Here is a 12,259-nt window from a genome sequence, read left to right as displayed (position 1 = left end):
AAAATATAATTTATTTATTAGGAGATATTGCTAAATAAATTTGATGAAACAGATCAGTGGGAAACTTATCTACTTCCTGCCGACCTGCATTCCTTGATCTACGTCGGTATACATTTGGACAAATGTTTATTAAATGCAGTACTTACAGCTGGATATATAAAATAATACTAGATTAAACTTTCATCAACCGCTTATTAGTCAAACGGTATAGTAGTAGTAATTATTCTTTTGTAAATTTCAGTTCGACATGTACCATGGATGCCAACGGAAAGAATGAGGAATGATGTAATGTAAGCGGGCAGAATAGTCGCTCATTGTTTATATTGTTTTAAAATTTTAGTCTTGTAAAAATATTTGTTGGAATCTAGAAAACAAATACACATATCTATACTTACCTACTAATTTTATTTGGCAGAAAGTGATGATAAATTAGCGTCAATGCAGTTATGCGATATTAGTACCATCTATACGACATTTAGAAACTAAAAATAAGAAATGTATTACCTACATCCTACTTGTATGTATGCTAGTGTCCTCTTTGGGCAAATATTCATAATAAAATTATGTGAAATTTAGCAGTCATTTTATAATCCAGTGTTAGAGGAAGGTGGGCTTTGGCAAAGAAAATGGCTAGCGCGAAAAAATTTTCGAATAATTTAAGGGCTGTAACGGAATTGGAGCAAGAAGATGATAATTATACGGATTCTTTAGGTGTTGAAAATATCTTTCGGTGCTGTGAACTTTTGACTACATTCTTAAGAAATAAAAAGTGGTCTGAAATTGGTGACACTTTAACTACAATTTCAAAGGCTCTTTTAAAACCAGAAAACAGGTAATGGAGCATATAATAAGCAAAATTAACTTGTCAGGATAGGGAATTTCAACCCCCCTTTACATTTGCATGTATGTATGATGATTGGCATTTATTTAAATTGTGGAATCTGATTTTATAAATCAATTTTTATAAAATGTTATATACAAGTAAGTCTGAAAGTACAGAAAATACAGAATAGCAGTGATATACTATGGAAAAATTGTATCTTTTTATGGAATCCTGAGAAATTTTTTGGTTATGTTGTTACCACAAAACTTCATGAACTTTTATATAAAATATTAATAAACTATAACTTCTTTGTCTTCTTTTTTTCTAATAGGTGTATTTTGATTCTCACATGCTATTTCACATTTTACAGAAACATATTCATTATTATATGAATTACATGAATTCATGCTTACAAGGTGAGCAGGAAACTGTATTTTTCAAGACATAATAATTACAGTATCTAATGTATTTTTGTATTGTTTCAGGAAAAGTGTGCCTTTGCAGGCACTAGAAAGTTTAGGCATAGTCCTGCATGTGTCAGCTGCAGAGTTCAAGGTTGATTCACCAAGTGTAGCGGCTGCTGTAAGCGAAACTTTCCGAGCCCTGAGAAACAGTTGCGTTGGTGAACCTAAGATTCAGAAAGATGTAACTGAAAAAACTGTAGCTGTTGATGAAACATGCAACATCTTGAAGGCATTGTCTTTATTACCAAGGAATGAACATAATGTTTTTTGTTTACGGGTTGGAACACAATTCTTAGGAAACATTGTTGTGAACAACAAGGACACTCAACCTATAGTTTGGAGAAAATGCTCAGAAGTCCTAATGTAAGTAACTGAAGGAAAGTGTGCCAGATTGGCCATATATTGCAGTCCTCTAGGGCAGTTGAAAGTTGTATATATGCCTGCAAATGACTTCTGATCTATCTTTCATTGCTAGACTTTAGTAAAATGATTCAACTATTTTGTTATGTAAGATGATGCTACATAACCAGTGTAACTGATGAAGCATTATTAAATAAAATTATCACTTGTGTGGTGAAAGTAAGGAATAGTATGTTTCAGAAGTATTTTTCTGTTCCAGAGATCTATTGAAGTATGAAGACAAGAAGGTTGCAAATTATTCATCAATGGTCATATACAACATCTTATTGGGTCATCCAGACATAAGTGCTGCTGTGGAAAACTGTAAAGAAATCTTGGAAATCCTGATAGACCATGCCATGGCGGACTCAGAATTTGCGTAAGCTTTCGTTATTTTTGATGTAAATATGTCTATACGGAAGAGTCGTGCGGCAAAAAAGTGAAAGGAAAACGTGGAACGAAAATGTGTAAGATCTGTATCAACAAATCCACAACAATGGTTACCTAGGGAATGTCGTGTTTACTCGGCATTGTTGTTACCTAACGTGTAAGATCCATATCAACAATGTGTAAATATGGACCGACAACAATGGTCAGCTTGCGTGCATTGTTATGTTACGTAGGAAACGTCATCTGCTTACTCGGCATTGTTGTGTTACATTACTGCCATCAACAATCCGCTTTCGTTATTGCGGAAAGAGCTGAGCTGTGAATCGCTTGTAGAAGAAGTGCATCATAGACTAGATAATTTTGACATTACATTACGTTCAGCTACCTTCCTTTCATTGTATTTATTGCTTAAATATAATTTAAATACAGAGACATATTTACGTCAGATTCTCCGGAACCGTGGTTGGTGACAGCAGTAATGAAACACAACAATGCCAAATAAACAGATGACATAACAATTAGTTTCTTAGGTAAAGGAGTGGATTGCAATACTGTTTATTCAGGCAATTATACAGCATGCATAATAAATGAGAAAAGAGCTCAGCCAGTATTGTTGCAGGTGTGTGTTAGAAATTCAAATCCTTTTTCTTGCATTGTTATACACGCAGGAGTTCATATAAAAGCTGATCATTGTCGGTCCATATTTACACATTGTTGGTATGGATCTTACACATTTTCGTAACCCTGTTTTTGCCGAATGACCCTTCCGTATAGATGTATTTACGTCAAAATTTTTGTGTGAGATCCCGAACACCTTGTATGTGTTTCCACAAGCTCTTCTAAAGGCTGTGTGCTGAGTATTTGTTGTATTACTGTATTTTTTATGCATGCGTCTGATTTTTGTCATATTTTATGATTGTGAATATGATTCAGAAGGCTTGTGGAGTCTCACAGTGTCTTCCTGTTTTCAGACTGTTTACTGTTGAGTTGCTGCTGTCAAGGATGGGTTATCTACCAAAGGTGTATGAAAAAGTAGCTGTGACACACCGTCTCTTCTTACTTGATGCTGTGCATTTTATGATTACTGCAGACGGTGACGCCCGTATTCCTGTCACTTCTATAACATTCTTGGCCAGTCAATTCAAAGTTCATTCTGACTGCATTCTTAAGACCTGTGAGAAGTATGTTGAAGGTCTGGAGCCTGCAGAAGTGTCAAAACTGCTTCAACTCTTGGCTTCTGCGTCTGCCAACGGCAACTATCGTTCAGAGCTGCAGAAGGACACCTCTCTTCTTATTACGTGTTCAAGTAAGTTACTGTCTATCTTCATGACTTCAGAGCCATTGTCAAAAAGGAAACATTCTTGAGGAAGCAGGATTTAATGAGGACTTACTGTTTGTATCTGGCCCACTTCACACTCGCAGGCCATGACGTAGCTGTTTGTTGGTTCAAATTTCCCAGTGTTCTCATAGGGCAGAATTTTAAACACTACTTTCTTCTTCCTTTGTAGCTGATATTTCACTGTAAGGTTTAAACCTTTTAATACGTGATTCTAACTTTCATAAAAGTGCTGTTTGGTGTGTAGCTTCATTTATACTTGTATGTCATTGCTTGAGTTGCACTTTAGCATTGTAATATTTCTTATTTTTATGTTAATTTTCAAATAAATAAAAGCAGAAATATTAAAATGGGCCTTGAGAAATAGAGTGTGAGGATGTAATTAAGTTGTGTCAGATTAGGCTCAGGTTCTATAATGGATAATAAATGTCAACAGTTTGCAGAGACCACACACACTCTCAAGTTTCTGGTCTGTTTTGTCTGAAATTTGCAAACAGATGGCACAGTGTCTGTTACGTATCCTGTCTGACTGAAAAAAGGAAGAAAATATTAAAATTAAGATATATTATCAGTTGGACTGACTTATTAACTAAAACATGTGAATGGTGTGCCAGTACCATGTTTTGTTCACAAGCTCAGTTGTCAGTAAGTAAAGTAACTGGCTACGAGTTGAACAACCAGGGTTCAGTTCTTTATCTCTGTTGTTACACGCAGTGGCAGTCTCTTATTAACACAGCCAGAGTGTGAAATTGAGTAGTCGCGTCTCTCAAGTGCCGAAGTCTGGAATATGTAGAGATGTGCTTCGATGCTTACTGTACACCTTTGTGGCTTGCTCAGATACGGAGAATTTGACATTTCTGCATTTGTTTTTATATTGCAGTGCTGCTATGCAGTATGCACAATCTTGGCAAGATGGGGCAGAATAATTTCTCAGCAGTGCAGAAGTTGGCTGACTTGTCAAGCTTTACGCAAAGCAGTAATATACACGAGCACCCTGCATTTGGGTTCAAGAGCTGTTTGGTGCAGATGCTGGGCAACCTCTGCTGGAGACACCCAGAAAATCAGAATCAGGTAAGTTATTGTTGACTTATAAGTTCCATTTGGCGAAGAAAAGTCTGTAATCTTAAGTCAGCTCCTTGTCACTGCAGCATGGCGCATTCTCAGGTTGCAGACAGAGGAGTCCGCTTCAAGTTATTTAGGATAGCTTTGAATATTTGAATAAGAAGTCGTCACCCGACAAGGGGCGGTTCTTCGGCTTGAGGGTCGTGCCTTTGTTAACATGTCGTCACATTTAAAAATTAGTGTTTAATTGCTGCGCTGGGTCTTATATTTTATGAATTGTTTAGAACAACATAAAAATGGAAAGTGTGAGCGCATGGACCGAATTCGTTTGACTCAGGATGCAGGTCACTGATGAGCTGTTGTGCGGCTGTAACGAACATTCGGAATCCATAAAATAATGGGAATTACTTCATTAGCGTATGAACTATTAGTTTCTCGTTAATGACTTTGTTTCATGGAGTTAATTAAAATCCTGTCAATTTTGTAGGTATTGTCCTAGTGAAATATAACGGTCTTGACACGCTAAGGATGAGCTACCTTTACACTTATGGCTTCCAGCCAATTTTCACGCAAAATAATATATAAAAAAATAATAATTTGTAGACCATATAACATACGAGAATTATTGTAGCATTGGAGTGAGGAGTAATGTCTCATAGTGCCAATTCATTTCCTTCCTTACAATTACCAGCAAGCTTTCTATAAGCCTGCATCTCGTACTCATAAAAATGTGGTTGCTTGTGTCTTGGTTTGTGTTTAATATTACAGTAATGAAGTAACTGCATGGAGTACAGACCTCTTTAAAAACCTAATAGTCACTGAGTTGGTCATTGAATTCCTGGCATATATGCAACTCCAAGGTTTTATTACCTTTATGAAAGCCCACAATTAAACCCTGTCCTAAGGCAGTTTAATTCAGTTCTGCTGGTCTGATTCCTCCAGATTCATTTTAATATTGTTCTCCCAGTTTGTCCCTTTCCTTGGAGTTTTCGTCCCTAAATCTGCTGTATATGTTGTCAAACTTTTTTTTTGTGAAGATGTTCAATATTTCTGATACTGTTTCACCTCCGAGTTTTCTTTCTCATCCTGTTCCTGGATTCAGCCCCGTTGTTCCACATGCATTTCTTCCTGTCCAGTGTCTCATGCTTTTCAGTCGTGATCGGCATTATTGTGTGTTTCTGCAGGTTCGGAAGCTGGACTGCATCTCAGTTCTCTTGGATTGCTGTAATATTGATGCAAGAAATCCATGTATCCTCAACTATTTAATTTTACTTTACAAGTGTTGTACTCTTGCTTTTCTTGTCTTGCTTCCAGACAGGTGAGTCTTGTCAGCTTTTACTAACAGCATTCAGGATTTATAGCATTACAAGTTTTGTTGCTGTTATTTTGAATACTCGTTTAAAATCGTGGTCATTTAAGGATGTTGCTGCACTTGAGTGGCACAGTTCTTTGCCTCCAGATATTGTGAAGTTTTCTGAACTCGCCTTTCCCTTCTTTGAAAAACATTGTGACTGTGACAGATTCCATCCACCTGCATTTGTTCAGATCCCTGTAGAACCATCTACCAACTCTTGTCCAACGAAGTCAGCCTAAGATTACTTTTGTGACGTTTGCCTGACTCTAAAGATATTCTTAGTTGGTCTTAGGAATATTATTGAGCAAAATCTTCGTAACTGTCATCTTCCTTTAGTTAATATTTCTATATTTCGTATTTTGATAGCCCATCAGAGCTCATTTATTCTTTCTGCGCGCTCCTTGCAATTTCTTCTGTTGTCTTGTACTGAATGTGTTGCTAGCAAAATCTGTATTTCTGTTGTTTTTCTCGTGGAACATATTTGAGCTGAATTGCGCGGTATGTCCTTACAAATGTGCTGTTCCTTGACGAAGCTGACAGTGATCATACAGTGGGTTGTTTTGGCGATTCGAAACCTGTGCGAGAACAACTTGGAGAACCAGGCTGTGATTGCTTCTATGACTCGCAAGGGGACAGTTGATTCGTCTGTCCTCCTTGAGATGGGTCTTACCCTGCACGCAGATGATGAGAGCAAGATTGTCATCATGCCCCTTGATAGAAAGACGTCTTTGTAATGTTTTGTGATAAAAATGTGTATGTATAAGTTTGGGAACTCGGTGCGTGCGCTTGCGCATATGTCCGTAGATTTTGGAAATATAGAATATTATATTTATGTAATGACCAACAAGTATCTCCTTTTGTTTACTCCTTGGTATTTGGTTTATACTGTCATTGAGTTCATTGAACAATATAGGAATCACGTGAAAGTTGTCTGATTAGTGTTCATCTTGTAATTTTGAACAGACATTTTGGTCCTGCAGATTTTGAAGGCATCAAGTGATTTATGTGACATTTTGTTTTATTTTTACTGTGGAACTGTGTGTCATTTTTATTTGAATAGTTTAGGTATTAGTAGAAGTTTGTTAGTTCATTGTCCAAAGACACTATCAACTGCACAGTTTATTAGGCATCAGATTGGAGGGGTTGGTTATCATGGACAGTAAACTGAAAATGAGGTCAGATAAAGCAACCATGAGTAGTTGGAAGGCGATATTATGAAATTTATCTTGAAGGACTGAGGAAAACCAGGACAAGGGATTGTAGCCATGTTGAAATTTGAGTCTTCGTATTTTCACGTAGAAGGTCGTTGATATTGATTATATTTTGCTACGGTGCATATACTTCTAGTGTAGGCTCACAGATGGCAGCTCTGTGATGTTACACATCGCTCGGTGATCCAAAGGTCAGTGTTTAGGCATAAACTTACAAATGTGACATTATATTCTTACCATAAAATCATCCATTTATTTGTTCTTGTGGCTATCCATGACAATTGTATCGTATCCAGTCGAAATTAACAGTTAGTGTCGTATGATGAAGTTTTGGGATGTACAGCATGTTTTATAAATACTGCTACATTAGTGTTGAGTTATTTGCGTATCGTGAGAGAGAATTTTTAAGGTTCTACAAGCCATATAATACATTTTTGTAAGTTTTCCGTTAACAACAGTTATATATGTGCAACCGCCCTTCCGCAGACTGTTTTCTTCTCACTCTGGTTGCCACGGGATGAAGCCCAGTAGCGTGCCCGGTTTGCTGGCCGTTACAGCTTGATATAACTTCGGATAATGCGGAAGGATATAAGGGATAATTGATGTAGGATTCTGTCGGAAAGCAAGAGTCTCCGACTCTCAGGGAATATACGGGGACTGTGATAGTTTTAAGCGGCCGTGCGCCAAGGACATGAAATCTGTGGGGATGATCAACTGCAGACCATACCGAAGTCACCTTGCAGACGTTTCACCTTTTATTCCCTTTCGAGACGCTGTTGTACAATAAGTTATTCTGATTGTAGGGCAGCGCGATGATTCGGCTGTTGTATTTATAATTGTAAGAATCAAGCAGAAACTGTCTGCTTGCCTTGAAGAACCAAACTTTCAGAGAGCGAGTACCAACGCAATCTCGCTTTTTATATTCCCGCAACGTAACTGTTCTTGAATTTTGAATTGAATATGAAAATCCGATTCGTCCCCCAAAAAGTCACTTATGACGTCGGAAACGTGCCGAACAGCCACATTCAAATTCTGGCAATCGTCACTCCACACATACTAGGGCGCCCCAAACCAACGGTCACTAAACCGAATGTCGGGGGAAGAGACTTTCACACGCCAGGATGGCGCCACTCTCTTTCCCAATGTGATACATTGGACAAAGCCAAAAATTAATAAAATCACTCAAATTTTGATGACGTGAGGTGTACCAAGTATCATCTAATCACACCTCCTTCGTTCATATAAACCAGATTAATATGCCAAAGCCTGGTTTACCCTCATCTCAAGTTTCAGTCCGTTCGGGAATTGAGCCACGGACCTGGACTGGCACATATGTTAATACAAAGAAAGATAGTACTGAATATTCTTATAGCCTGTTTTTTGATGTTAAAGTAATTCTAAGTGTTAGAATACGTATAATATGACGTGCTATCGGTGACTTAACTAAAAGAAAGTGGAAGCGGTAGAATGTTGTTTTTAACGTTCTTGTGTTGAACGTTAGGACTGGACAAGTGCGCCTACTTTGCTGCAACCCAACTTATTCCTTTGTGAATACGGTGTGAGGAGAGTAAGGGGCTAGTTAGCTGTTAGACAACACAGAAGTAGGTGACGGTCGTATAGAAATGTTGATGTATCACGACGTCCTTCCGCACAGTAGCTGTGTTGAGGATTCGTATCAGAGCAGCATGATAATATATGAGAATTGGACGTCGGAGGCCAAGTATCAATACCTGGCTTTTTTGTTGTTGTTTCCCTCAGCCCTTGCAGGCAAGAGCTGAACCACAATTTTCTTGCAAATTTATTATTCACAGCTTACTATTTGATGATTAATAATTTGAGAATGCGTAGTAAAATAACCAAAGAAGCAGAGTTGTGAAAATGGTATAATCCAGATATTCATCGCCGTCGACACACAAATCTGCTTTTCCCACCTTATATTTACATCATCCATTGCCCGTCTACAGCTTACTTTCAAGTGATGTCTTAATACAAATTTTTGTGCGCATTTCTTGTTCCCTTTATGCTTCGCTCTTCCCTTCTTAATCATAACGCTAAGAACTCTGCCACTAAGTTTCAAAAGCGTAGAGTGCTTGGAGATTTGGATGCCAGACTAAGTGGTAACTTGATTTGCCAGATAAAATAAAATGGCACATCACCTATACGCGTTAAGTACCAGCTGACTAACCTAACTCCCCAGTGTAGATTTTTTTTCGAAAAGCTGGTTTTCAGGCGGCCAAAGATGTTGCTTGCTCTTGTGGAACTCGGATGTTCTTTGCAGTCGTGAGACAGTTAAATCGACATGTCCATTTGAAGGTCGCTTAATAAGTAACGGGAAGTCCTATGGCGCTGTGCTTCACATATTCTGGGAATCACGTTCGAGACGAAGGAATTTTGTAGATGTCACGAAGCTGGTCGCAAACAGAAACAAATTGAAACACAAGCAAAATACCTATTTCCTGTTTTGTCCATCTTCCGCATCACACAAAAACCTACGTTTTCAATTCTGTTTTGATAAAAATCCTTTCTATGGTGCAATTTCGATCGAGTGTCCGAAAATGTATAACTCTTCTCAAGTAACACCGCAGTGGCTTGAAATTAATGGGGCTGTTCTATTTTGTAAGACTGCTTTTTGTTAGTCACGGGAAGTTGTTAATGTTCCGCGTTCAGTCCGAGACATGAAACTGGGACTGACCACTTCGGCATGCCACGCCCCTGCACTCGTACTGACACACCTGTTATTGGTGGAGATAACATATCGATGTGGAAAGTTAAACTCATATCTCATTATTATGATTTAGTACGAAACCTGCAGCCCCTAAGGCAAAAAAAGACGTGCCTAGTTTACATGTTGACTATATATTTGCTGTGTAAATAATAGTTGTTATTATCGAGTGGAAGTTTTGCTTTAAATGACTCTTGTTCCAGTTAGCAACAAATCATTTTCACATATAACAGCGGCAATAATGAATTGTAGACCGCAGAGAGGTTCTGGTGTACAAGTCATCCTGCTCTCACTGAGGTATATCATGGATTTCTCCAGTCTCTCCAAGAAAATGCCGTGATAGTACGTTAAATTAGGCCACGGCCGCTTCTTAACATTTTATTCAATTCATTATATATTAATCGGGCTCTTATTTGATTCTGTATAATCTGAACTATGGATGGCTTAGTGTATAAACCAAGGCGGACTTCTCTCCCGTGGGCAGAGCGGCCGAAACGTGAAGTTAAGCCTTCGTCTAGTTGTGAGATAAAGAATGTGAGGCGCTGGATCTTCACTTTCCTCTTAATTAATATTACTGAGTGAAGTTGTACAGTAAGTCCGTTGTGTTTTATATGTAACACTTGGCCCTTTGAAGCACGAAGGTTATCTAAATAATAACTGAGAATTTAGTCCCTACCTCAGAGAAAACAGGAGCCGGCGTAGCTCAGTCGGTATAGTGACTAGCTACGGGCTGGGCGACCGGGGTTCGATCCCCGACGGGGGCAGAGGATTTTTCCTCTAGCCTCTGCGTCCAGACCGGCTCTGGGGCCACCCAGCCTCCTGTCCAATGGGTACCGGGGTCCTTTCCCAGGGATAAAGCCGGCCGGGGCGTGATGCTGACCACTCACCCCCATCTAGCGCCGAGGTCAAGGAAGAGAGGAGCTATACCTCCACTCCCCCCAAGCGCCTACATGGCGTATAGTGGGACAAACTTTACTTTTACTTTATCTCAGAGAAAACAACTCGTCTCCATGACAGCGATCAGATGGTTAATTTTGTTTAAGGAAATGATCGCTCTTTATTCTTAGAATCATATGAAACTCGTAAATAACTGTAGGCAAAATGCAGAGTAGGGGATTGTTATAGCAGGTGGTGCATGTAATTTACTACTGTGCTCTAAAGAGTTAATTCAGTTGTGTCCACTCCTGTCCAGATCTTGTTACCAAACACGCGTCCTGATACCCATTAGATTTATGTGCGTAAGCACATAAACCAAGGGATTGTTAGTGTCCATGTCATCTGAATTCAGCTTCCAACAAAATATTGTTCTTCCAAGAGTTTTAACACTTTTTATTGGAAACTTTAAATAGCTGTAATTTATAGCAAAAATTAATAAACTTATGTACCTACCTGCGGGAATTTAGATGTCACATGGCAAGGGGAGGTATCCTTTTAATCTGTATTAATAGCTAAGGCACCGCAGGGCTCCCAGAATTGAAATGCAGTTAACGTCCCACGAAAGTACAGGACGTTTAGTAATTCGAGTACCAAGCCGAGAATTGTATCTTCTAACGAACGCTTTATATAAGAGCATTTGATTTTCAGGGCGAAATCTCCTCACAGAAAGTCACTATGCATGTAGAAACAGTGAAGTCTTGAGTAATCATCGCTAGGTTTGAATTATTGTCAGTCTGAATAGGTATATTATTATATACTAGAGCAACGCGCTCCTTCCGGAGCGCATTCTGTAATCTGATATTTTACTTCTTTACTTCGCTGTTCTTATTCAGTCAACTTTCTACGATCTATTATTCGATGAAGACGTATTGTTTCTGTTAAAATACTATGAGAAATAACGGAAGGGAATTTTTGAAGGCAATATACCAACACAACAAAGAGAGTAAACAAATGACGTAACATTTTTTATTCTATGATTTTTTCGAATAATAAGAGTGTTACACTTTTACATTTATCGATAAATTTTCTAGATTTTGTAATGTGATTATCGTCGAAGATAAGCCATTCATCGTTATAACGTCGCCATGCCTTGAAATGTCCGTCGTTTCCGGTAGCGTTAATGTCCACAAATTCTACCGCACTTTGCAATTTCCAATGTTTTCCATACATCAATTGGTTGTTTTGTCTCATTCTCATTATTTCAAATGTGCGTAGTCCATTTAGAGTTAATCTATTTATTTCCAAAATCATGTACTTTTGACGTTCAAAGTTAACAAATTCTATGTCAGCTTGGGTTTATTCGTGTATGTCATTTATAATCTCTTGTGCCAAACTTGCGAATCAGGTGCACATTCCATATTTTTACAATTTTATCTTCATAGACTTCAAATCTGTCTGTCATGTGCAAATTAATATAACAAATAATTTACCGATCCATCTAATAGAAATCAAAACAAAATTTAAATTGAAGATACCCTATAAAAACACAAAAATACCGATATTACAGTGTCAAAATCCATCTGAATACCGTTCCACGGATCCCTATATCTGGCAAACCAATC

General features: G+C 38.2%; 1 protein-coding gene across 4 annotated transcripts in view; it reads left to right on the top strand.

Annotated features, from left to right (window-relative positions):
* Positions 1 to 534: 534 nt before the first annotated feature.
* The window catches only part of LOC110840773 (ataxin-10), a 36,832-nt gene continuing 25,107 nt past the window's right edge, over positions 535 to 12,259 (top strand). For 3 of the 4 annotated variants that reach the window (XM_087358319.1, XM_022086039.2, XM_022086031.2), the window contains exons 1-5: positions 535 to 832; positions 1,309 to 1,650; positions 1,907 to 2,065; positions 3,048 to 3,382; positions 4,293 to 4,483. In XM_087358319.1, the coding sequence (XP_087214445.1) occupies positions 627 to 832; positions 1,309 to 1,650; positions 1,907 to 2,065; positions 3,048 to 3,382; positions 4,293 to 4,483 (1,233 nt within the window). In that variant the 5' untranslated portion in view covers positions 535 to 626. Of the gene's footprint in view, positions 833 to 1,308; positions 1,651 to 1,906; positions 2,066 to 3,047; positions 3,383 to 4,292; positions 4,484 to 5,658; positions 5,723 to 6,368; positions 6,661 to 12,259 lie in introns of those variants that run through there. The other variant, XM_022086022.2, reaches the window with a different exon arrangement.

This window comes from Zootermopsis nevadensis, unplaced genomic scaffold, assembly GCF_977971745.1.
Source record: "Zootermopsis nevadensis isolate Lab colony 2312 unplaced genomic scaffold, Znev_1.0 Znev_ptg000029l, whole genome shotgun sequence".
Lineage (NCBI taxonomy): Eukaryota > Metazoa > Arthropoda > Insecta > Blattodea > Termopsidae > Zootermopsis > Zootermopsis nevadensis.
The sequence above is the reverse complement of the archived record's forward strand: the minus strand, read 5'-3'. Positions and strand labels throughout refer to the sequence as shown.